The 25944-nt window shown below is 41.9% G+C and overlaps 1 protein-coding gene across 1 annotated transcript in view; it reads right to left on the bottom strand.

The window, feature by feature from the left end:
- Positions 1–5918: 5918 nt before the first annotated feature.
- Positions 5919–25944, bottom strand: part of LOC121195022 (probable phospholipid-transporting ATPase IIA) — a 28182-nt gene continuing 8156 nt past the window's right edge. The window contains exons 8-28 of the mRNA XM_041058177.1: positions 25176–25256; positions 24516–24591; positions 23846–23922; positions 23445–23605; positions 23193–23335; positions 22313–22425; positions 21306–21515; positions 18853–19014; positions 18177–18269; positions 17965–18048; positions 16813–16983; positions 15589–15687; positions 13771–13860; positions 13344–13488; positions 12580–12644; positions 11632–11787; positions 9871–9935; positions 9529–9637; positions 9379–9436; positions 8376–8579; positions 5919–7424 (exon numbers count right to left, since the gene is read on the bottom strand). Coding sequence (XP_040914111.1) covers positions 7288–7424; positions 8376–8579; positions 9379–9436; positions 9529–9637; positions 9871–9935; positions 11632–11787; positions 12580–12644; positions 13344–13488; positions 13771–13860; positions 15589–15687; positions 16813–16983; positions 17965–18048; positions 18177–18269; positions 18853–19014; positions 21306–21515; positions 22313–22425; positions 23193–23335; positions 23445–23605; positions 23846–23922; positions 24516–24591; positions 25176–25256 — 2499 coding nt within the window. The 3' untranslated portion in view covers positions 5919–7287. The remainder of the gene's footprint in view (positions 7425–8375; positions 8580–9378; positions 9437–9528; positions 9638–9870; positions 9936–11631; positions 11788–12579; positions 12645–13343; positions 13489–13770; positions 13861–15588; positions 15688–16812; positions 16984–17964; positions 18049–18176; positions 18270–18852; positions 19015–21305; positions 21516–22312; positions 22426–23192; positions 23336–23444; positions 23606–23845; positions 23923–24515; positions 24592–25175; positions 25257–25944) is intronic.

The raw sequence follows: 25944 nt of genomic DNA, 5'->3' as shown, positions 1-25944 counted from the left end.
CTTCCTAGAGCTCTATAAGGATTACTTGAGTATCAAGAGCGGCTTCCTTCCCCGCTCTGGGTGTTTATAATGGTCCAATGCTGTAAAATAACGGGATTCCCTCAGTGTTTCCTCCTGTTTGTGCGCCTTTGCCATGGAAACCTGGAGCCGGTCCATGTCGGAGACTCAGGGCTTTCCTGCAAAGCCCCACACTCAGGAATCCATGACGTCTCCGGCTCCTGCGCCAAGGCATTTCTGCGGCTTCTCTCAGACAGTAGCACAAGAACTTCATTGTAGGGTTGAAGAAATTACTGTAGGACACTGAGGGAGAGAGAGAGAGAAAAAAGAAAAATAGCCCTGAAGTTTGATTACATGATTCACTACATGAAGTTTACTTAACACAGTTTACTGGGCCGTTCTGTCTAGAAGTTCAATCTGTTTTATAATTTGTAAAAATAAAACAGCAGACAGCTGCAAACGGTTTATTTAGAGTAAATTTAAGGGGTCATGAATAGTTTTGAACGTGGAATATAGAGAATTCCATTGTCCCCATTGAGGGAAGAAGCTGCCTTCCATTTTCATGTCCTAATGGAAATCTGCAGCATCTTCTAATCCTGGACTGGAAAAAAAAAAAAAAAAGAAAGTCTGAACAAGACCACTACATAGTCTGACCCCAGCAGTCACGTGGACAAATTCTCCATTGCAACAAAAGTTATGTAAGGTAACGTCCTAAGGAAAAAATAAAAGACTATTTATACATGTATATTTATATTTTTGGATTCATCTGTGTTAAGGCTTCTATGTAGTTTCCTGTCAGACACTGACAAACTAAAGATTCTCCTTTGCCACCTCTGCATTAAACTTCACTAGCTGCTTGTGTTATGGAGGGAGCTGTGTGTGTCAGCACATAGGAGGAGGTCACCTGAGGTCACCTGAGGTCACCATCACATTTAGTTTATGTATCACACTTAACTGCTGCTGTTTTACAGTCACACATAAAGTTTAGCCTCAGTATATTTGCTTAAGTCAAGAAACAGGTTGTTGAAACTGTTTCAGGAGAAGTTTTTTTTTTTTTTTTTTTTCAAACATTAACAAGTTCACATCTTGCCCAGAAGAGGAAGCTGTAGAATAAACCATCCTGAGGAGCCAAGTTAAACTATACATTACTGTCCCAGTGCCATGAATGTGCTGGTGCTTTTAGTGCCGCGCCGAGCTTAGTACAGATGCCACAAATATGCTTTATCATTTTATTGCCGAGCGTTAGATGAGGAGGTCAGTGCCGCTCTCATTTTCCCTTTACATGTAAAGCTACAGCCAGGAAACTGTGAGCTTTCATTAGCTTAATGAAGCAAAGAGAAACAGCTAACTGTCACTGCACACAGGCAGTCCATATTCAACACAGCAGATATGGCAGAATACACAACATTCAGCAATTTGACACAAATCCAGTGAACATCAGGATGAGCCAAAAGCCCAGTGTGAAACATCTTCGCTATATATTTCAGGCTCTGAACCCTCTGCACAGCCTCACAGGCTGATCCTGTGCTTACACCAGTCATGTCAGACCCAAGGCCACTCATAGGAAAATGTGTGTACTTGAGTGAGGGGAGGTGGGGGTAATCAGAGGATCTGTTTCGGATTGAGACGTGGATTAGTCTGAGCGAGGGAGCCTGTGCTTAGACTGCTGGGTGAACAAGGTGACTGCAATGAGTCTGTAAACCGCAGAGGACAGAGCCGACGTTTTGGGGGTAACCATCCAGCAGCCTTGTCTACCAGATGTAAATTCCTCCACTGTTATGGAACACTTATGCAACTCAAAATCATGAATGAGTAAATGAACAGGGCACACGCTGAAGAAAGGAAAACTGCCTCTGTCCAGACGGCCGAGTTTGCACTTCCGTTTTTTTTTTCTCAGAGAATCCACTTTTTCCAAGTTCATGCAGTATTTTCCATCACTGTAAAACAGCTCATTGAGGTAGAGTTGTCTGGGTTAGAGCATTGCCCCGTTTGAGTTTTCCAAGTGTAACATGTGACTGAGCTTTTAAATCCAAGCAGTGGAACTTTGATATGGAAGTCGTATATTGCATCAGGTCGTATGGAAATTTTTCCAAGGAAATTCAGGGGGCAAAAGGAAGCATGGACTTTTGCCTCTGTTTGGGTCTTTTGATCTGCTCCCTCATTTGTCAGGTACATTTTCTCCTCTGCATAAACTCTGATTAAACTTTTTACCCCTTGATGATATTTGGAGTAAACCATCCATGCAGTTATCCTCTTTCTACACACGTTCTTCCATTTAGGGTTGCAGGGCCCTTATTTAAAAATAAACGAAAATGACTTTTTAAATCAGCAGGATTTACGAGTCGTTAAATATCCCCTCTATGCACTTGTGAAAGTTGCTTGTTGGACCATTGTCGTGGCTTCCAAACTCTGTAATGTCACAAATTATGATCCTCTGTACTCAAACTCAGATAAACTTTCCCTTTTCAGCCGATGAATGTGCAAACAGCCGTCTGGTGTCAGTGACAGTCAAAAATCCAACAATAATCAAAACATGGAAGGCGACTTTACTATCGGAACATGTGTAGATAGATTTAAAAATGATCTTAGATGACTGGAGTACAGACTTAATGATGTAGCAGCCTAATAAAATTAGATTGTGTTAAACACGGCGCTGGAGCTGCTGAGACCACTGCTGACAGGATTTCAGTTTGGGCAGCTCTGGCATGTCATTGTGCAATAAGGCATCTTATTTCCTTCCTGCCACAACTTGAGATCCCTGGAAAACATTTTGCTTCTTTTTCCGAATTGTTCGGATGAACTAATATGTTCCATCAACATGGAAACTACATACATCCACGCTGGCCGAAACCGCCTCCTTATGTAATAGGATTCTGATCGATACTCGAATGTTTGCAGAAAGAATTCGAGTGTCTTAAGTCCAGTGGAAAAGTGGTGGACTAGCTCATGGATTTTTCCCTTTTCAGCACAGCAGTATGAAATCCTGAGAAACAGTATCACCCCCCCTGTCAGGACTATTTTCTGTCTAACCCAGGTTTCCAGTTCTATCTACAGTCTTTCATATTTTCAACATGTCTCTGTATCTATTTTAAGCACTATACAGATGAAAAGATGTCAATATTTGGTCGTCAAAACAAAGAGGAATAACTTTATTCAGTCTTTCAGCTGAAAGAAAAACATCCGTCCCATCACAACTTCATTCACTCATTCAACCACTTGTTGCATTCAGCCTCAACAATCACAATTAATCACTCGTTGCACCAGTTGAAAATGTGTTTAATCCTGTCAGTCTTAAGGTGATTTGGGTGGTTTCGTTCAGCTGTTTTGGGAGGCATTAACGACTGTCATTAGAGATCACAGGGAGAGGCAGGGAAACACTTCTGCAGCCTGTCTTTAACAGTCGTGGGTGCTAAGACAAATCAAAGCATTCCAGGCCCACAGAGCTATATATAGTGCCAGAGGAGGGTGTGTGTGTTCATGCTTTGCAACGTTTCTGTGAGGGGCCTGCCATTGCCAAAATCCTGTGTTTACACAAGGCAATAACGTGTGTAGTAAACAATTCATCTGCACCAGCTTGTTCATTATTTGGTGCACGTCCAAATCGTCCATCAAGGGTTTCTGTTGTTTCAAAACAGCTCGCTGCATCTAAGCAGGCGAGCTCAACGCGGCAAATAATCCTGGGAGCGTTATGCAAATTAGAGCTGCTGCGAGTGAGTTCGTCAGGCCTTTAACCAATCGGATGTGACGCAGAGGCACAGCTGACCTCAGGAGTGCGGGGAAACTGGCAAAGGCCCCAGCGGCCTTGTTGATGTGGTCGCCTTGGCCTGAGGGTTGGATATGGATCCCACATGGTTCCATGCTATCATCTGTATTAACCGCTCCAGTCAGGACCCTGTGACAGTTTGTGGTGTATTCTGTACCATATTCAGGGCACTCTCTCTCTCTCTCTCTCTCTTTCTCTCTCTCTCTGTCCCTTTCTTGCACTGTTCCATTGGGAGAAGTGTGTAAGATGTTTCCAAGCTGGAAACAAATTCCTGTCTTGATGTGCCAAAGATAAAATGCACCAACCTTGTGATAATTAGCCTGGATATGTTATGTAACAGCTGTAAGCTGCTACCTCGTTTTTAAAGCCTGAAAATTCCAAATCTTGTGAAATGCAAAGAACATTTTGAAATTTACTTTGACTCTGATTGGATTGTGGATTTGGCAGTGAACCAGCGGGGGGCTCCGTAGCTTCAAGACAGGAGGAAAGACCACAAACGTTAAGGTTAGCAGGCAGCTCTGTCGATTTTGGAGTGGAATTTCAGCTTTCATGGGACTGATTAAGTTAAATGGTTTCTTTTAATGGTATAACTTACGCATTTGGGCAGTGGAATAAGAGGAAAAAAGTTGGACACACACTGTAGTTTTAATTTGAACATGCAGTGCCGAGGTGCTCGACTGCATGTTAAAAAAAGGAAAAGATTTTATGGCTGAGAATCCCGTCCAACTATAACCATCTCTGGGCTGAGACACCATGTAAGCTTCAACACTTTTACAACTTGTAACCTACATGGATAATTAACAACGTTCCATCTAAAAACTAAAACTCAAACTAAGTGTGGACATTGATCTCAAAGAAAAATAAAAAAAAGATGTTTGCAGTAGTAGTTTTTATGAAAGATAATGAAAAGTTCATTCATTTCCAGTGATTCTACATATTATTTTGTGTTATACTACTTTACTTTTTGATTCCTGATTATGCTTAATGTCAAAGTTTATGACTGTGGAAAAGCTGGAACACGTGCGACGTGACCACGTGTGGAGGAGGGTGAAAACACAAGCATCTCCAGGCATCAGGGACTCCCTCCTCTGGTCATAGAGGGCCAAACATCCAGCCCCCTCCATCTGCCTGTATGTCCTGTATAACTCACACCTCATCAGAAACTGAAGTGGAACACTACCAGAATAGCCATGATTGTTTTTGCATACAAATGTTATTTTCACTCCAAACTCAAGTTTCCAAGTACAGGGAATACCCTGGGAAAAAGTACAGGGAATAACCTGGGGAAAAAGAAAGTATAACAGTTTATCTCATTATAATAATAAAAAAAAAACAAAATTTTTTTTCTTTTTTCCTTACTGTTCTGATGGCAGAACGTCTACAGCCACATGACAGGGTGGCCACTAAGTCATGTTAGGCCACATTAAGCTAAATTGGTTCCACTTTTATAATTTCACTAAAAGGTCACTAAGCCATAGTAAGCTCCATTATTACAGTCTGTGGCCGTTTCATAATTTGTATTCATAAAACCTCAAAATGACATCAAAGTCCTTCAGATCTCTGCAAAAATACCTGTCACATGGATCGTGTTCTCAAAATTGTGTTCCTCAGAGCTTGTCATCTTAAAGGATGTCGTCTTTTTTCTTATTATTCAGTTTTCTTCTTATTCCTCTGTGCCATAAAATCATCCAATCATTTAAATGATTATTATACAAATCATTTAAGTCTTGAGAGACAGAACAACACGTTCAGCCAGCCTCGTCCTTTAAGTTGTTCTGTCTTGTGTAGAAAAAAAAAATGACCCAAGAAATGAAAACATGAGATTTATTAATCATCATCACGACATTGACATCAACACAATCATCCCTTTTTGTTCAGATCAATTGAGTGCAATAAACACCATTAAATAAAAAAGGTTAATAAATTACAAAAAAAAAAAATACAGGTTATTTACAAGCAACCAAATGACTTTAGCATCTTTTATGTTTCGCAATTCTGTTACAACATAAAAATATAATAATCATACAAAACAGAAATTCTGTGCAAACAACTTGTTGAGCTCAGTGGGGATTAAAAGTTTAGTTTAACAGAACATGATGAGATGGTTACTCGTGGCACCCTGGATATTCGGTTCGACAGTGAGATTCACATGATCACATGAGAAATGTTTTTTTTTTTTTTTTTAAACAACTAAAATCATTTTGAAATGAGTGAGAATGTGGTCACATAACTTTCTCAGTTGCTAGTTATTTACAGTATCCCCATCATCACACAACTAATGAGATGATTTCTTTTCCTTTCTGAATGTGCAGTAATAATACTTATTAACAATATTCACACTGACTACTGTGATTTGTTCCCTTTTTTTTTTTTCTTTCACAGCTGAACAGTGGAGGTTAGTAGCAGTGAGAAGTGAGGGGGCCCTAGATTAGTCGACATGAAAGGGGGCAGCTGGACGCCGGTCACACGGGTATTTTCAGTTATGGCTTTAGGTCACTGTTACAGTGACTCATCATGCAAAGCTGAAAGCGTGGCTGCCGCTGGCCCGCCTGAGCGGCCACATGAGAGGCTGCACATTCCCCTGCGGACACAGAGCCTGTCGGGAGCCCCGGCGGAAGGTTCGGCTGCAAATAACCAACACTCCTTTGTGGCCGTTCTGACCGCGCTCCACAAACACTAACAACTCGGAGTCCACACAAAGAAACAGAAACGGATTTAGCATCAGACACCACAGGTCACGCTAAAATAAACAACCACACCACCTCCGCCGTGTCGGGCTGCAGCATCGGGGTGACGCATAAACAAATACACAAACATGCAGACGTGTGTTTTATGCAAAGTCTAGCCAGTAAACTTTTTTTTTTTTTTTTGTTAACCATGTAATTCTCAAACTCCATTTGGAAATCACTGTTTAAGGAGAGTGTGAATCAAGTCCTGAGTGAGAATGCTACGTCAATTTCAGCGTCTAATAATAAAAACGGCTTTTCTATTTAAGATGGAACTAGAAATTAGAGAAAATTAGCTTCCAGCCCAAATGACACATCTACAAAACTGAGACGTTAAAACTTTTCCACTTGCTTCTCTTGGTGATTTTTGACATTATAAAACCTGCATTTACTCATTTTGCGTCTCCATTTTTTTTTTTTTTTTTACACACAGGCAATAGTCATGTTATTCTGTCACAGGAGAGCTGACAGTAAGTAAGCCAGAGCTTGTTAAACTGACCCAATTCACAATTCGCAGCAGGTCTGCTCAAAAAAAAAAAAAAAAAAAAAAATCATGAGTTAGTCTTTGCATCAGACACATGTAGCAAGTAACTTTGCTTTTTAACACAATCTCCCCGATTAACAATCTCTCGCCTGTCCCTGACAAAACTCCCTGTCGGTCTTTCACATTTCCAAGGAGAACAAATTAAAGGGGATAAATCCAGGTTTGATTCTCTGGTCTAAGCGCAGGCTCTGCCGGGTGAGAACACGAACAGCTTCCCGTCTTCCCCAGTAAATGAGGCCGGAGAATCCTCTCGCTCTCTAAGAGGTCAGTTTGGAGTAGCTGGGCGGAGAGAAGCGTCTCCGCAGGTACTTGAGGATGTAAAGGGGCAGACAGCTCACTAGCGTGATGACGGTCACCTTCCACAGGAAAGATACCGTGGTGATGAAGTACACATCTGGCACAGACAAAGAGTCAAAGGTCAGAATGAGATTGTAGGATACAGACACTTCTCACCATTCAACAAGATTCCTGAGCTGGACTCATATCTGTCCAGTCTGCTTCGAACGCAGGAGACAGAGAAATGAACCTGTAACTGTTTCACATGCACTGACCTCGAGAATGCCAGATTAAGTGTGTAAACTGCACATGCAGCAGAAGAATAGCCTTTAAAATCTATTCCGGTCTGACTTCAAGAGAGAGGAAAAGTGTCCAAAAAGGGGACGTTTGACCACATGCCAGTCATGATCCTCAGTGGTCTAGATTGTAGGCTGAAAATGGAACTCCACACCCCACATAAAGCTGAAAATAAAGGCTTGCAAAGCTCTCGGTTAAAGTATTGTATATGTCACGGGCCTTAATATGGCACAACTATAATTGGCTTATTTTTTAGCCAAGCTCAAGAAAATAAATGCCCAATAGCCTGGAAACACGCAGGCTGTAATGGAGTAACTCTCCCCTCTGCTACAAACGTTGTTTATGTTTCACATGTCCAGCACTGTTTTTGTGGAAGGTGTTTTCTACCGAACTCACCTTTTCTGTGATAAACACATGAGCCACGTCCACAGGAAGCTAACAGGACTGCTGGCATTTCCTCTTTTGATACTACGGCATGTTTGAGCCTCGTCCACGCCAGGACAATTTGTCAGTGCGCTCACCTTTAGACTTCCTAATATCCAGCATACCACAGCTTATTGTACACCAGAGGCATTTTATGAATGAGCAGGTCCCCCTCACCGCTGAATGCTGACGTACTATTTCAAGGTCGGCCACAGCACAACAACATCACTCAGGCTGCAGTGAGACGCATTAGTTTTCTCGTCTCTGTGAAATACACCGCCACGGGCTCAGAGTCGCCTTCCGGGTGGGTGAAAAATGAGTTTACATGCATGTGTATGTGTTCGCTCACCTATGAACTCGTGCAGGAAGACGAGCGAGGCGACGTAACAGGCCAAGCTCAGGAGCTCGCCGACGATCATGAGCCAGTGCCACGTCTGGATGGTCAGGGCCACCATCAGCAGCTCAGTCAGGATGAGAGAGGTGAAGGAAATGGCAACAATATGGACGAACTCTGACTCGAAGAGCAGCAACGCCCCATACATGATGATGCTCCCTGTGGAGGAAGAAGAGGCCACGACCTCAGAGTGAGACCAACATTTAGAGATGTACTTCGTAATCCACGCCATGATCCGGCGTCACAGCCAAACTTTAATCTGAAAAACAGCAACTGAAACACAGTCCTGCAGGATCTGATCTGAGGAGGAAGTGAACACTTATAACAGTCAAAATTATAGGAAACACCAGCCTTTATATTTTTATTTTATTTCTGATTAGTTAATGAAATAAAATAAAGTAAGAAAGTATTTACAGAGCAACTGTTTAGAAACCAGTCCCCATTACTTTGAAACATACAGTATCTTTAGCTCAGTCAGAAAATGGAAGTTTCAAGGCATAGCTTGGTACGTTCCTGCAAACACTTTTCCCCTGCAAGCGCCCAGTGTCAGAAATTAACCTTTGGTCTTTTTTAACAAAGTCCTCAGACACAGACTTCTCTAGAAATTAAGAAGAAAAGTGTGTGGGTTGTTAAACAGCAACGTGTCAAGCAGAAGAGCGAGGTGCCTTCTTCGTTCGTTGGGGGAATGATGTGCCCAAATTCAACATCTGAAACTCATCTGATGCCTTGTACTTCTACATATGACTAAGCCAACTTCCAAAATAGCTGAGTGTGTGAATGGAAAGTGATGACTCCGTGATTCAGTATGTTTGCACTGTACGTTAACCTCACAGCTCATGTCTGTGTTTACTGTGGCCATTTTTCTTTTATTATTTTTTTAAAGTTTTGTGTATCTGTATCTCCAACAGCTGCACGTATTGACTCTGACAGTAAGAAATTTGTACAGACTCTTCCTTACCTTGATAGATACTTATCAGGACCCATATTAGAAATGTCTTGAAAGACAGTGGTCGACCCTGCGGAAAAGAAAACAACAGAACATCATTTTCACCATTTCCATATTTTTGGCTGCACTGTAACATGTGGGAGGAGAACACTCAGTATATACCTTCAAGAGATCTTTGTACAACTCTGGGTATAACATGGCAACCTCTGACTTAACATCCTTGTCCAACACCAGGGAGAAGACAGGGAACATGGTGTAGATAGTGGAGTAGCTGAAACAGAAAACATCATGTGTCTTCAGTGTGGGGAAAATGGCACAAGGACAAACAGTTTCACACATTTCGTTCTTGGATTCATTAGAAATGCTTCAGTCTAGAAGTCAGAACTTTCATATTTTCCCCCTTCACGCATTTCAACAGTGCCTTAACACAGAGGAAATGCCATAGAAAGAAGGCAGCCAAATGCTCTCTTGATAAGTCATCGCCATTCAGAGTTTGTATCTTACCCAATAATCAGAAATCCTTGGTAGAGTGGGACTGAAGCGAAGTAGAAAACAGAGGAGAAGACCGCCTGGGGACAGAGGAGGACCAAGTGAGTGATTTATTCTGCTTTTCATATTAATAACGTGGTGTTATTACAGATGATGATGGAAGAAATCAGGGACATCAGTTTTCAAATGCTGCAGACAGATAAGTCCACTTCGATCAGGGAAGTAAAGGGAAATTATTATTGCATTATAACATTAACCTGCCGCGGTAACACACAAACTAAAAAGGTCACCGCACTCTGACTAATCAATTAGCTAAATCCCAAACATAAAACGCAACACCGCAACAATCCCCACTCTACCGCAGCGCTACTGCCCGAGAACACTTCACTGAATAATTCTGGCATGTGCCGTCAACATATGGATGATGCCAGTATTGTGCTGTCACACTAGTCAGCCTACCATCCAGGCAGCCCCGGACCAGACGGGTCCCAGCTGCGGCTGTGGTCGGCGTTAATGTGAGACATGTGGAGGAGGGCCTCCCTGAAACCCCAAAGTCCATGATGCAGTGAGTCATGGACTGTCCCTCCACGGCGGGGGCTGAGGTTGGACTGGGACATGGGAATTGGACCGGGGATAGTGTCCAGGGTGTGTGTGTGTGTGTTGGGGGGGGTCAGCTCAGAAGGGCACCACAGGCCCACTCCTCTGACTCATCATGCACCCCACCCTTCCATGACCACCCCTGAAACTTCTCCCTCTGCCTCACCCCAATCATTTCCTCCTCACATTTAGATTTTAGGTGTTGTGGAAAAACAAAAACCGTTTAACCTATGTTCTTTTTCAGACATTTTACAGGATTGCACAATTACTTTGGTTCAGAGTTTCGATGTGGGAAAACTCTCGGAGCCAAACTGACTTGCTAAATTCTTACTTTTAAGCCCAGAATGCTGACCTTAGACGCTGACTCACACGCTCAGTCTCCAGTACACAGTCACCTCGTACTGGCTTCAGTGCTGATTGCTAAATGTGCAGATCAGTGTGAGCATTTCTTCTTATTCTCCTTACCGGCTTAGCTAAGCACTTGCATGTCAAATGTATGGCAGTGGTAGAAGAAAAAAATATTAATAAAAAATAGTTGCAATTGCAATTTCTTTCCTTGTGATTACTGTCACAATGAAATGAGTCTGTTACAGCAATGTAAACTGTGGTTTAACAATCTATGCTTCCCTGCATTATAGTAAGTACTGTAGCTTATTGTATTTTTAAAGATTAAACTCACAAGTGACTGAAACATCTAAAGTTTTATGCCTTAATTTAAAATTAACCTTGTTTTTGATACAGAACAGAAAGGTTTCACTACCCAAAGTGTATTTACAGAAACACTGCATATTAAACAAATGAAACGAAAGCATCCTGTTAAGCATAACTGTTAAAGCCTATATTTTGTATTTTTTCCTTATTTGTATTATCTTGAGAAAATGACAGGACTTTGTCTTGATGAGAATTAGTTACTGTTTGACAGAAGTATTTCCTATTTTGAAATATTAACATCTACAGTTTCTGTTCTACAGCTCTGATAAACATAATATGTGATGTGTTCCCTAATTTAACACAGGTGGTTTCATTCTCTGTGCTCTGTGGGACTTTGGAGGCAAAAATAAAAGATTGCAGAACACTGTGGTCAGAGTTTTACAAATTGAAACGCACTGATGTGAAAACTCAGCCAAAGCTAATGTGAAAATTTGAAATGGCACCACGTTTTAGCTGCACTCTACCTACCTGCATGGTGCTGATGCACAGGCTCCTGTGGATGACAAACTGGCTGAGGGCTGCAGACCTTTTGTAGCTGTTCCGACCGTGAACCATGAGGAGACGGCCTAAATGTTTGAACTGAGTCACTGAGAAGTCGGCAGCCAAGGAGGCCTGCTTTCCTTCCTGTCAAACACACAGCACAGAGGGCAGTGAGGACACGCTACAAGACGTCTTTGCTGACCTGAAAAGAAGGCCTTTGAGTTCTTACTGTGCTATGAATTGATTGCACAGTGACAGAAATATAGCTCGGTTATTTGGCAACAAAAATGAGACTAAAGGGCGACAACCAGTCCTTAAAAACATTACACTGGTAAAACTCAGGAACCCTTCTGGCATGAACGTGTTTGTCCACATCTACAGAATCTACAGAACCTGTTTGTCCACATGCATGAGGCTTAACCTTGGACCTGTGGCCAGTCCAAGGTGCAGCAGGTGAGTTGATTCTGATGCTTACTTCTCTCTACTCGAGGCTCCAGGCTCTAGTTTCATCTTTAACGGACAGATGTGAGAATGGTATTGATTTTCTCAACCAAGTTTTGGCCAAAAAAAACCCAAAAAAAAACAAATAAGTTTATTTCCTAAAATGCTGAAGATTCCTTTCAGTAATATCACTGTAGAAACATGTACTGTATGAGGTTCATGTCACAGCAAAATGGCCATCTTGACAGGAAACTTACAGAGAGAGAAGTTCAAAAGGCGGGCTCATCTGAGACTCTTACTTTTACTTAAGCACAAAAGCATCCTGTCATCTCTATTTCCTCTACTCAGACAATAGATCCTGATAAAGAGGAATCATCTGTGCGCGCGTCCCTCTACATGTCTCTGAACGGGAGAGAGATCTTGACAGGAAACACAAAGTGAAAATCTGTGAGAGCAAAACGTCAATGTGAGGCGATGAGATGGAGAGAGTCTTACTTTTCCCTCCACTCCCACGCCACAGTCGGCTTCCTGGATCATGCTGACATCGTTTCCTCCATCCCCTAAGAGAGAACAAAAGCCATGGAGGTGTCAGGATTCACATCAGTGACTCACCAGTAGAAACTGTTAAGAGTAGTGTGTGTGTGTGTATGTGTGTGTGTGTGTTCGTGTATTTCAAAATATGGCCTGATTAAGAGATCAGAACATCAGCCAAGGAAAATAAAATCTCTCTGAGGAATTTACCAAATAAAGAGTGAGATAAAAAAAATAGGTGAGTGAAAAACACAATGCTAAAACATTTCAAATAAAACAATAAAATCACACATAAAGTGTTCAGATCAACTGATGTGAAACTCGCTCTTCACACGTAAAACAAGCAGCTAAGTGGCTGATTAAATAGCTTTAAGTTAAAAGTTAGAGGGAACCACTTATTCCACTGGATTCTGTGAAGCAATAACATGATATGATCTTATCACAATGTGATTCTAAAGAAAGACAATAACAAAAATATGAATCACCACCCTGCCACCCGGTGATACATTGCATGGTGGTATTACTTTATGCTTAAATCAGCTGTGACTGTGGCAATGGATGAATGCCTATAGTGGAAGTGCTGGTGAGAGGAGCAGAGGTTTTAGCTGAAACAGATAAAAAAGTTCTGAGGAGGATGTGGAGAAGAGGAAAGAGGCAGAGTGTTTCCCACCTATAAAAAAAAAAAAAAAAAAAAAAAAGCTGTTGGACAGTTTCTATCTTCCACTCACCTACAGCGCAGGTGAGTTTGCCCGTGCGCTCTTGCAGCAGCCGCACTATCTGAGCCTTCTGCGTGGGGGTGCATCGGCAGCAAACCACAGCGGGACACTGGCACGCAAGCTCCATGAACTCATATTCGTAGTATTTCAGACAAACCTGCAAGAAACCCACAACGAACGAACGGGTGAGCAACGTGGGCCACCACACATAACTGATCTCAGCTGTGGATCTTCAACTTAACTTACAGTTAAACTCCTACTGCAGTTTAGAAAATGAGTCTAACCACAGATACCACTTCCAGAGATGCTTCAGTGGCAGCGATATTATCATGCATCACGCAGAAAACATGTCAGAGTTTCATAAGGAGAGATAAATCAGTGGGAAGAGGGTTACGCACACACACGCACACACACACACACACACACACACAGAGTTTACCTCAAGCGAGTCCCCTGATATCACGAGGGCGCAGTCGTGTTTTCTCCTGAAAGCGTTGAGCTCCAGGTGGGCTTCCCCTCGTGTTGTCACCTAAGGCAATGGCAACCACATTTATAAATGCACACATATGCAAGTACACACATATACATACACAGACACACAAAAAAAAAGATCAGCATCCTGATTGTTATCAGACAGAAGAACAGTAGCTTGTTTCACTCCTGCTACAGCGATGACAATCGTTAGAGCAACCGAATATCTGCCAGACATCCAACTAACTAATGGTGAACTGCTTTCATAATCGATTCGTCGTTTTAGTCTCAAGCAAAAGTGCCAAACGTTTGCAGATTCCAGATTCTCAAACGTGATACTGTGGAGCTTTTTGTCACCATATATGATTGTAAACTGAACTTCTATTGGTTTTGGATCTGTTGGTCAAACAAAACAGGACATCTGAACGCATCTCCTTGGGCTGTGGTAAATTATAACACGTGTTTATCACAATTTTCTGGCATTTTATGGATCATGTAGTTCATTGATTACTTGAGAAAATAACTGGTGGGTTATTCGATAAAGAAAATAATCATCAGTTGCTGCCGTATATTGTCCTAGCGTTGTTATAATGGATCAACTGGAATTAAACTTTTAGCTCAACAAAGCAGAACAGAAAATTGAATTAGCATCTAATGTAATAGCTGCAGTGTCTGGCCGTTCACTTGACATTCACTTAAACTGGATCAGTGAATGCTTGTTGGCAGCACACGGGGAATGTTGGCAAAATCACAAATAAATGTATTTAACTGATGTTTAGTACAATAAACTGTATGAATTACATGAGAAAAAATATTTCCATGTGTAAAACAAAAAAACTTTAACCACTGGGATAATTGTTTTTACTACAATTTGCCAAGAAATATCCACAAAAAATTACTCATTTGCATACAACTACAACTAGATTATAGTATAATGTAGCTGTATGCCACCTATTAAATATTTATGTAGTGCTTAGAAAATCTTAATTAGAATTGAATACTGGGAAGTGGGAAAATATAAAATCAACTGGAGGTTCCTAACAATTGTGTCAGGATCAAATATAGATTTAAAATTTCTCCAAAAATGCAGCACTGACAAGGCATGGTGTTAATCTGTCAACAAGAGTTATGCTCTGGTATGAATATCCTTCAACTGCTGGCTATTCATACGTCAATCCAGATCAGGCCATTGGTGGCCACCAGGAAACTAATCCAGATGTATGTGTTGCAGGCCCAGTCAGCACTCCCCCGTCCACTGGGACAGAGGTTTTCAAGCCGTGCCAACCATTGTTATTCTCTTCCAGTAACCGCAGTTGTACGCAAGTTTTAACCTTCCTATATGGCAGGCGCTCCTTCTGCTCTGGCACGGCTCCAGAGGGGAGGGCAGAGGGGGACTATCAAAGCAGCGAGAGAGCCTGGAACCTGCAAAACAAATTAGGAAGCGAGCCCTCTGCATGTTCCCTCTGGGAGTGGTTCAGCTGGTTTCTCCTCTCTGGCTGAGCGAAGGCCTGTTTGTTCTCTTTGACAGTGGCTTGGATGCTTTCGCTGGTGGGAGGTGATTTATTCAGCTGTGGACGCTGGCTTGGGCTGCATGCGTAGTTGTGTGGGGCTGAATGACCACTAGCAAATGGGCCTCGGTCACACAGAGGATGGATGCCCGTGGGTCGACAGAGTCAGGAAACTGTCAGTGCTGCATTGAACTGGGATGAACCCTGTGGCACGAAAATCAACTACTCCCCACTTCATATGCAGACAAAAGGAAGACGTCTCCTTGTCCTGCACTTACGGGTCGGAAGATATGGATGTCCTGGTTGCGGGTGATCAGATGGGCGTTCTTAGCAGTGCATGTGGCTGTTTCAAGCTTGTCTCCTGTCAGCATCCAAACCTACACAGAAACCAGAGAATAACGTAGCAAAGAGAATTCCTGGCTTTAGAAGGTGCGCTGACGTATGAAGAGAAATTCCACTCACATGTGTAAATAAATCAAAGAAAAATGTTTTAAAAATCTGTCGGTTCAATCAGTTAACAAAAGCTAAATTCGAGAGATGAAAGACTTGATTGCGCAACGTGTAACTGTCTGTAGCCTCAGTCTGATTTCTCTTACTTTATCGTAGTGCTAGTGCTTCAAACAGGAGACAAACACGAGTTATCACATAGATAAGAATCAGGCTGATTCTCAATAGAGTCGTTCTGGATGTTGCTTATGGGAACTTCAAGATTTAAATGTAAAATTTTAAAAAGTTTATTAAACATAAATAAAAAAAAAAGAATTATTAACTGTAGTGTTATTTTTTTTATGCTAATTTATGTTTTTATGCAGTTATGAGATATTCATCAGACACACTTCTGCCTCCACTTAGATTCAGCAGAGATGAATCACAACATTAAAAAATTATATTTAAAAAAGATTCAGTAGCAACATGACTTTTCAGGAACAATGCTCCTGTTATTCTGGATAATCCACTGACGACCACGATGCTGTTTCTGAAAACATACTATATTCCATCTGTTCTATTATAAACTATACTACGCATACTATTTTTTTAAAATTTCATTTTCAAATGCCATGAACAGTTAAAATGAAACTCCATTCACCTCCATTGTACTGGGGTGGAGGAAGAAATCAGTGAGGAAGTGAGGAAATCTGTCTCTTCTCATTTTGGGAGAACCAACACGAGTGAATGTGGACCATCAGCCTAACTCTTACCACTGTGACTAATCAGCTTCCTGGTTCTCTTGAACAAAACCAAACGCTTGTTTCCGTGCAAATGTGGTCAAATATTTTATATCAACCATCTGAAGCGTGCCTACCAGCAACCACTTAGAAATTTCCCTATAATCGATTTAAATTCACTATAATCTTGGTTTTTGTACTTAAATGAGGTAACAGAATGAGGCTTCTTCATGTAGACAGATATAAAAAACATGGGTACTTGTCTTGTTTCTATGTTGTGTTTTCTTAATTTGTTGCTACTGTGAGCTATGAAGGCATCTGCCCCTCCCTCCAGACCTTGATGCCGGCATTGCGGAGGATCTCCAGGGTGGGCCTGACGTCGGTCTGGAGCTGGTCCTCCACCCCGGTCAGACACAGCAGCTCCATCTCCATCTCCAGACTCTCAATCACTGTGGCCACCTTCAGAGAGCGGTCGTGGACGCTGAGCTTGGCCTGGACATACCGTGCCTGGGGCAGGGGGGATGAATGGGAATATTTTGAGTGGGAGGAGCCGCAGATGAAACTAGCGTAAAATGAGGTAGAATCATTGCAAGGCCAAAGACGGGAAACAGCCAGAATAGAAGGAGAAAATATCAAAATGGCCACCAGCTGTGGAAGACACGACAAACACACACACAAAAAGAAAACAGCAACAGGGATGTCTCACACAGTGTGCACACTTTAGGAGAATTTGCCAACCTACACGGAGATTAATCTGTGCAAGTATGAATGCATGACATTCGACACGCACTGAAACTTCCATTTAAGACATCTAAGTTTCAGTTTAAATATAAATGTCCATGTATTTACTTGCAATCAGCCCTAAAAGCCACCTAAAAAAACAACAGTGAGAAACCCAGAACAGACACGATCAATGGGTTAACGCCCATCTTCAGCGCTCCAGCTCCAGGGCAATCTGCGAGTGAGATAAAGCAAAAATAATCTGAGTGTGACTCATACAGGAACACAAACTCTGTGTGTGTGTGTGTGTGTGTGTGTGACTCAGCTGGTGACTCACTGCTGCCCACCAGCTCCGCTCACACAATTATACACTTCAGTAATGGGCCTGGGGCTGAAGACTGCAGGGGGAGACAGCCCTGCCCTGCTCAAACAATGAGTGGGGCCTGGGTGTGTGTGCGTGGGCGGGTGGGGTGTATGGAGTAGGGGGAAAGAGGTTAGTCCAATTACCCAAGAACACCCTTTGACATTTAGAAATACCGAACATGGCTGCATAGAATATCAGTGTGCATGTGTCTTGTTTGTCAGTCAACAGATTTTCAGTGTAATTTGAACATAATAGATGTCTAACACATTGCTGAAATGACTTTACTGAACGCAAGCCAAAGAGAGTGAATGTGTAGTGGCACTAATGAAGCTAGGCCAGAATTAAAATGAGTCCCAGTCCCTCAGATCGCTGTGGGTCGATCTCATGAGAGAGAGAGCGCTCACCTCAAAATCTTGATACTGCTCCTCTGTCAGGGACTTCTTGGAGACCACAAGGACCCTCAGACCTTCCCTCGCCATGTTTCCGCACTAGAAAACAGAGACGTCAAACATCTGGGTTCAGCCGGCTACAAAGTTTATTAGTCTGTGAGTTATTTATAACAGGAATAAAATCACTGTCGTTGCATCATGATTTGTGCAAAAAGAGGGAGCTCTACCTCCTCTTCCAGCCAGTCGTTATACTGGACAATGCCTGCCATCACCACATCAGCACCCTTCATGTAGAAAGTGATTTCTCCCGTTGATTCATCCTAAGAAACAAATATGTCCAGTTTATTGAGTGTGAGACATAAATAGGTAATAAAAAAAAAAAAAAAAACGTGATACACCCGACATGAAACAGGCACGTAGGCCTCATTCAGAAGGGATTTCCAGTTCATACCCACGAGAGCCAATGTGAACATGAACTAGTTTATGTTTCTGTGTTGCCTAGAAATGGATACCTTATTTTGGTATTAACAAAGGGTTTAAAACAGTGCTTGAAAATATTATCACGAGGAAGTCAAGTTTCAGATCCCCAGACTTCCTGAGTTATAGCCCAGCCAATAGAAATAAAGTTAGTCATCAGGCTTAGTCAGAGGTCGCTGTAAGGTACGTTTTTTGGGGGGCATGACACTGTGCTGTGCTGTTTCTCGTGTGAAAGCTAGTGTCTAGCAACTCTCAGCGTCCGAGCAACGACTACTGTCCTCCACCGTCTGTAACTGAGGGTGCTGCTTTTTTTTTTTTTAAGTCAATGTAATTATTTAGAAGAACATAATAAAGGAAAATGCACAACAGCTACTGCTAACAGAGGAGAACATTAGTCACAGGTAACAAAACCATCTTGGCACTCACTCGTACTATGATGCCCATCCTCTTGCTCTCATAGGTGAAGGGGAAAATCTGCAGGATGGTGAAGTTCAAAATTTGGCCAGTAGGGGTCCGCAGCTGCATGGAGGACTGGTCTCTTCCCACAAGTGTGAGCCCGACGCTCTCAGTCCACTGCACCAGCGACACCTATCAACATGACATTGTAAAGACTGTAAGTAGAAGGTCATTAAAAATATACCACTGAATATAAGGGGTGGTTTTTCTGTTTTTTTTGATAATTCTCATGTTAAAACCATTATGTCAATATGATGTTCCTTTACTTGAATAAGAAAGAAAACAGTGGAGGACACTTTTGAGAGAGTAGCTTGCGAGAGAGCACAGTAAACATTTAGCTTTAATCAATAGCTCAAGCATTTTCAGCTCTCAAGCCTATCGATTGAAAAACTAGGGAGATGTCCACTTCTGAACTGAAATTATTGTTTTTGCTTGATCTTTTCTGAAGGACACAACACACAACATCCATTAATACAATGGTAAATGCATGTCTGTGTGTGTGTGTGTGTGTGTGTGTGTGTGTGGGTCTGAGTGGGGAGAAAAAGAGCAGAGATGACATTGCCCAATAACTTCCAGACCAGAAGCCAGATCACATACCCAATTCATCATCCATCTTCTGACAGGACTAATAGCAGAGTGGCCAAATGGACACAGATGAGAGAAACCAACAAAGACGGCCACGCTCCAACTCAATTTTAAAACCACAGATTTTGTGGTTCCGAAATTACTTATTTTGGAAACAGATCGCCATGTAGTCTGACGGCGGCTGGCCAGGAGCACTTGTAACGTCAGAAAAGCTCTGACTACCGTAATGTTTGTCATCCAGGTTGGGAAATATGAAGATGGCGTTTAGTCACAGTCTAGAAATATTCACTGTGGAGGAATTTAACGGATCTGGTGTCCGCCGCAAAAGGACCACCTTTTAACTGCAGCATCTGGGCTGGCTGCTGATTTCTAACTGGACTGAACAACGCTGCAGCCAGTCGGCTTGACTCAGAACCCCCACATGGCTGACACGGTTTTTATGAGCTGAAAAGAAAAGTGATTCAGATATCAGCTCTCCTCTGTGAATCACGTGTGACATGTCACCCTTTAGATAACTACATACCAATAAGGCGATTTTGATGTTAATACGTGATAAGTAAATAATCCTGTTTTCATTTACATGTGCATATCTTAGTGAAGTGTCAGTGTTGAATGCTATAGTAAAAACCATGTATTCAACAGTCACTGACATAGTGTCCAAAGTGCTCACAGCCAAAACCAGATCTATATTAAGACTTCCTGAAAGCTGTAGGAAAGCAAACTGAATCTCAGTCTAGATTTTATCAGACTGATCCAGTGCACCTTTCAGGGCTCAGCAACTCAGAGGAAACTGTTGAAATTTTTATCCAACGTCACCAAAAAACCAATAAAACAGCTTCATTTTCTGCCAACAACACAAACCACCGTTCTTTAATAACAACAGATATGAAGGCTCTATTAATATATGCCATCAAAGAGCAAATTCAAAAAGGGGATAAGTGCAATGGGCTGGGGAGCACATTAAGGAAATCCGTATTTACACCGCAGGAAACAGATCAAGTCGAATTCCGCAGCCCTCTTCCTGATGTTCAAAGATTTCATACCGATCAAGGACATGAACGTGTAATGCCGTTTGGATTGTGAATGTTCCCCTTTAAGGAAGAAAGCGGTGAAGACACTCAAGATAATGGCTTTTACTGACAAAAACGAAGAACTCCCCATGTTGAGATCGGAAGTCTGCTCTCCCGTCTGCTCGGCCTTGAGAAATGGATGTTTAAGCAGATGAAGTGTACATTTCCCAACAGGGCAGGTTGAAATATATCAACATAAAGGTATTTGCCTGTGTGTGTGTGTGTGTGTTTATTTATTTATGTACATTATCTGATGAATGTACTGTAGCTGTTTATATAATAAATGTGGGAAACATCCAAGTCTAAGTTTCCACACAGACAGGAAAAAAAAACAAAAACAACTTTTAAAAAAAAAGCAATAAATTGTTTTTGATGGTTAAAAATGTCTATAATGAAAAACCCAGCGAGCTCCGGTTTGTAAGTTTTCCTCTTATTAAATGTATTTAAATATTTTACCTGTTGTTTACATTGACAGATTTTAATTTTTTTTTGTAAAGGACAGACCTGCATTTTTTGTATGAAAAGTTTTAGCAGTATATAAATTAAGTTTATTATTATTACCTTTCAAGTAGCATGTGTTATGGTCTCCACCTACTATATGATAAATTTTAGTAGTATTTTGAATAAAAAAATAATTAAGTTCTCATATCAGCACATGGCCTGCAGGTTTTGAAAAGCAGAATTTTCTCAGGATATAGAGCAGAAACATCAGTGTCAATAATAAGAAAGAAGGAACGTGACATGGCTCTGTGTGACCGGCCGTCATACCTCATCTGGGCTGGAAGCCTGGTAGACTCTGCATGTGTCTTCATAGTGCTGCTCGGCCTCGGCCTGGTCTGTCACCCCGTTGGACTCGTAAACGGGTGTCACGTTGTGTACCAGGGCGATGGCCTTCACAGCCTCGTGAACTCTGCTACTGATGGTCTTGCGGACCTTGGTGGCTGCTGGAGCCCTGGAGGCTGGAAGGTCGTGGGTGGGCTGAAGAAAATTACAGAAGGCACTGTCATCAAACAGAAGTGCTCACAGGAATCTGAAAAGACCTATAACACTCTTTTCTTATAGGAGTCCTTCAGTGGGGTCAAGGTTTTCCTGAGAGAGGGCAGCTATTGTAGCCAACAGAACTAATAATATGTACTGTCAAAAAAAAAAGACACCATATGAGGGACTGAAAATTTCAAACTGAAAAAATAGTTGTACAAACACTTGAACCCCTGTAAACAACAACACAACAACACAACAAGATACACATTTTTTTTAAAAAAGCTAATAATAAAACAGAGACTGCTAACTGGAGATGTGTATGTTTAAGTCTGAGAAACTACTTGCTTAACCAACCCAGGTTCAATCTTTGCTGTGATAGTGGCCTGTAAACAAAACCAGATGTGTGGAGAAAATATGAACAATTTTCTTTTGCATTGTGGCCTTGCTATTTTTAGAAAGCCGCGCGTTCCAGGGGTTAATGGTAGCGTCATTAAAAAGTCCGGCCAGTGCTTCGCTTGTGGGCTAATCCTGTTTCCTGCTTCACTAACCTCTGGTGTCAAGGGGGACAAAGAGTGTCATCTGAGGTCAGGAAGCATTCAACCAAACAATAATCACAAACTGATATGATTCTTAAAACAATGTTCATGTCTGTTTGTTTTACCCTTTCCCTTTCCCAAGCTTTAGGAATTTCAATCTTTTGTTTTTTGTTTGTTTTCTAAATGTTGTGAGTGGATTTGTTCACCTCTTCTCCTTGACAGACACAGAGACACGTTATTTTATTTTTATTTTTTTACCTGTGTGTAGGCACTGAACACGTGGCTTTGTACTTCATCCATCGAGTCCATCCCATAAGCCACAGTTCCCAGATGTAGACGCCGGAACACCATTTCATTTTGGGTGAGAGTCCCTGGTAAACATAACATTACAGGCATTCAAATAACTGTAACTGAAACAGTTAATTTCAGTAAGAATTCCCATATTTTCTAGTGTCAAGAAATATCTATAAAAGTATTTCTACACCTTTCACACACTGGTTGGGATTTACAGACATTAGTCAGTAACTTAAGACAGAGTTTACATGTCACATACTGTGACTGTGGAAAAAAACAAAATGGTGAGAAAGCCAGAAACCTTCCCCTCTGACACTACACACCACCTCTGTATCCTCACACTCACTTTAAAAGCATTTTCCACCAGTACATCAAAAAGACCTCAGGGGCCTCACACGTACATTAGCCTGACCTGCAGACTCCACCACCACCACCACCCCACCGCCCGGCCTTATCACGGTCTGGATGGGGAAATGGCGGATCATTTTATTGGCCATGAGGGCTGTAAATCTGACGCGCAACACCTCGCGCCTGAGGAAGTGCACTGGAGTGGAGGTGTTGTGCTCTAAAGGTGTGTATGGATGAGAGACTTTGGGCCTTTTTTATGATTTAAGGGTCCAATAAGTAGCAGGTCTTTGGGAGCAGAAACCCCACCACACAGCAAAACCCCCCAGGGAAGGAAATGACTTAAGTCTGTCCAACTGGATACTTCCTTGGCTAATCCTCAGCACTATAACCTCTCATTTCAGTGCTCCACACACCGGCCGCAGCGCTTCTTTCGGCCACACAGCCGAGGCTGTCTTAAAGCTGTGCTGCTTTTCACGGTCACTTCCTGCCGTCTAACCTGTTTTGTCAGTCAGCAGGTAGGAGATGCGTCCAAGCTGTTCAGGTATGGTGCTAGCCCTCACCACCGTCCCAGGGATCTTGGAGTCTTTTTTAATCATCCAACTGAAAACCATCTTGCCCATATCCAGATTGACACGCAAACTGCATCAGTTAAAAAAAACAAAAACAAAAAAGGAAATGAGTGCTTTTTAGCTCCTTACACATAAATGCAATACAACACTGCAGATGACTTTGAATCTTTAAATCGCACCTAATGGGCACAATGTGAGAGAAGAGCAGCAGGAAGCGAAAGATCTGGAGGTACCAGCGCCCAGCGAAGTGCTGGAGGGCCACCATGACCAGTGACACCACCACCAGGGCCCCAAACAGGATCTTAGTCAAACAGTTCACTTCCAAGTCAAACAAACCCACCTATCACGCAACACAGGGAAAACATCACGCATCAAATGAACATAAACACAGATGGTCTGTTGATGTATAATATGTAAGTCTAATCTGAAGTCTGAATTAATTTTAATGTTACATAAATTACACAATTGATATGTTACGGATAAATTTGATTTATCTACGAAAATCTGCCAAATAAATACGTCTTTGTGCAAACTAAATGACCTAATGTTGGTCTTTAGGCTCTGGTTCACACTACTGTACCTTGTGCCTCGGGTTGGAGGTGTTCATGACACTGCGCAGCTCCTTGCCTGTGTAAATCACAACCCCCACCACGGTGCCTGGAGTGTGGGAGAGAAAAAGAAAAACCGCCTCAGGCCAATATAATAAAGGAACAACATAAAACATAAAATGTCAAGAGGATGTTTCCCAGACTTATAATCTTGACATGTATAGACATTTTCAAATGAAGAATGTCATTTGAAATATAGGATGCAGATTTCCAGTGGCTTAATAGATAACATATGTTAGCGTGGGTTAAAGTGGATTCCACCTCCTGTGGAAGAAGCACACTTTCTTTTCCACGATGGTTTGCTGCTCCAGAGCCATTTAGAAATGAGCAAAATGTCTGATTGCCTCATTATTTTTATTTGTTGTGTGTATGTGTTTGGTCAGACGAACAAAGAGCACAGAGCAGAGGTGTCCAAACTGTTCCACGAAGAGCCATGTGGCTGCAGCTTTTTGTTCCAACCAATGAAGAGCACACAGTTTGACCAGTCAACTGTCTGAAGTCTGGTGTGCTGCTGCTTGGTTGGAACAAAAACCTGCAGCCACATGACCCCTTTGTGGAACAGTCGGGACACCTCTGGCACAGAGCGAAGGCTGGTCCTGGTTACTTCCTGGGTATTAGCTGTACCACCAGTCAGATATTTACCAGAGGCAACAACGGTGCTGGCCCACAGGGTGTTCTCGATGCTGAGACTTTCGTTGACTGGGGGATCTCCATCTTCCTGCAACAGTTGACACAACATGCAAATACAGAAAATGGAGACGGAAACTGGTCAAATAATTGCAGTCTTTGACAAACAAAAGCTTTGCAAACAGAAAACAGAGTTCACTAAATACACTGGAAATATTTTTGAAAGATGGAACATGAAACGTTGCTGGCTTCATCAATCTGCTGAAGTCATGACTTTTTCAGTCGTTCAGACACAGATGTCTATTACGCTAATGCTTACTAATGCTCGTCGTTATGGCTTTATTCAGACATTAGAGCACATTTACAGAATGAACCACAACGCCTGCACCACTTTGAGAGATATTTGGCATCTGGTGCATGAGAGGGAGAAAGAGAGAGAGTCACAGGCGGCATCACTGATGGATTTTTAAACTGATTTTTCTGTTGAAGCCTTGATTACTGACCGTCGTGGGTGCAAGAGATGCTCAGCCTCACTTCTCACTGTGAAACCAGTGGTTTACGTTTAGAATCTGTTTCATTCAGCAGCAGAATTTTGCTGCTTGCGGTATAATATCCAACATGTTCAGGACAGAACATTAAGTGAGAGGCATATGGTTGGGCAATGTCACCACTCACCCTGGTAAAAGTTCCAATGAAGTTATGGATGTCGATGTTTGGCTCTTCCGCGTACACGTAGGATCTGATTTGGAGAAGGTCCTGTGAGACATCAAAAATATCAGAATATGAATAACTGTAATCAAGCAAAGACCAGCAAAGCTTTGCCTAACTTCATCAAGCCTTGAAAAATGATTTCATTTTACTGACACTGACAGTTTAATTTCTGTTATCATTTACAGTTTGTGTAGCAGCAGTGTTTGCTCTATAGTTTTGCATTTTACACTTCCTTTGCTTCCTTTACACAGACCCCTTTGCTTGAGGCAACAATTTGTGGACAAACTGCTATGAGACATTCAAAAAATAAATAATGTTTGACTTGTTTGACAAATATGGTCGTTATTCTTCCTGTCACGAGGGGCTCGGAGAGCAGGAGATGATTGACACGGCATAGGTGTGAAAAAGTAACAGTTCAGGGTTGAGCTAATTTGCTGATTGTTATCTTGATGAATAATTTGGTCTGTAAAAAATACCCAACACAATTCCCAAAGCCCAAATTAAGAAAGTCTCTAGTTTAGTCAGACACAGGATATTCAATCTACTATCACAGAAGACTAAGAAAGCCAGCAAATATTCACATCTGAGAAGCCAAAATCTGATTTTTTTTTTTTTTTTGGCACTTTCACTTTTATGAGTTAAAACTCATAATTTATTGCCAAAACAGCTGCAAACAAGGGTTTTCTGTCAAAATGAGAAAATAGAATAACACTATTTTATTTACTTTAATACA

This window comes from Toxotes jaculatrix, chromosome 2, assembly GCF_017976425.1.
Source record: "Toxotes jaculatrix isolate fToxJac2 chromosome 2, fToxJac2.pri, whole genome shotgun sequence".
NCBI lineage: Eukaryota > Metazoa > Chordata > Actinopteri > Toxotidae > Toxotes > Toxotes jaculatrix.
The sequence above is the reverse complement of the archived record's forward strand: the minus strand, read 5'-3'. Positions and strand labels throughout refer to the sequence as shown.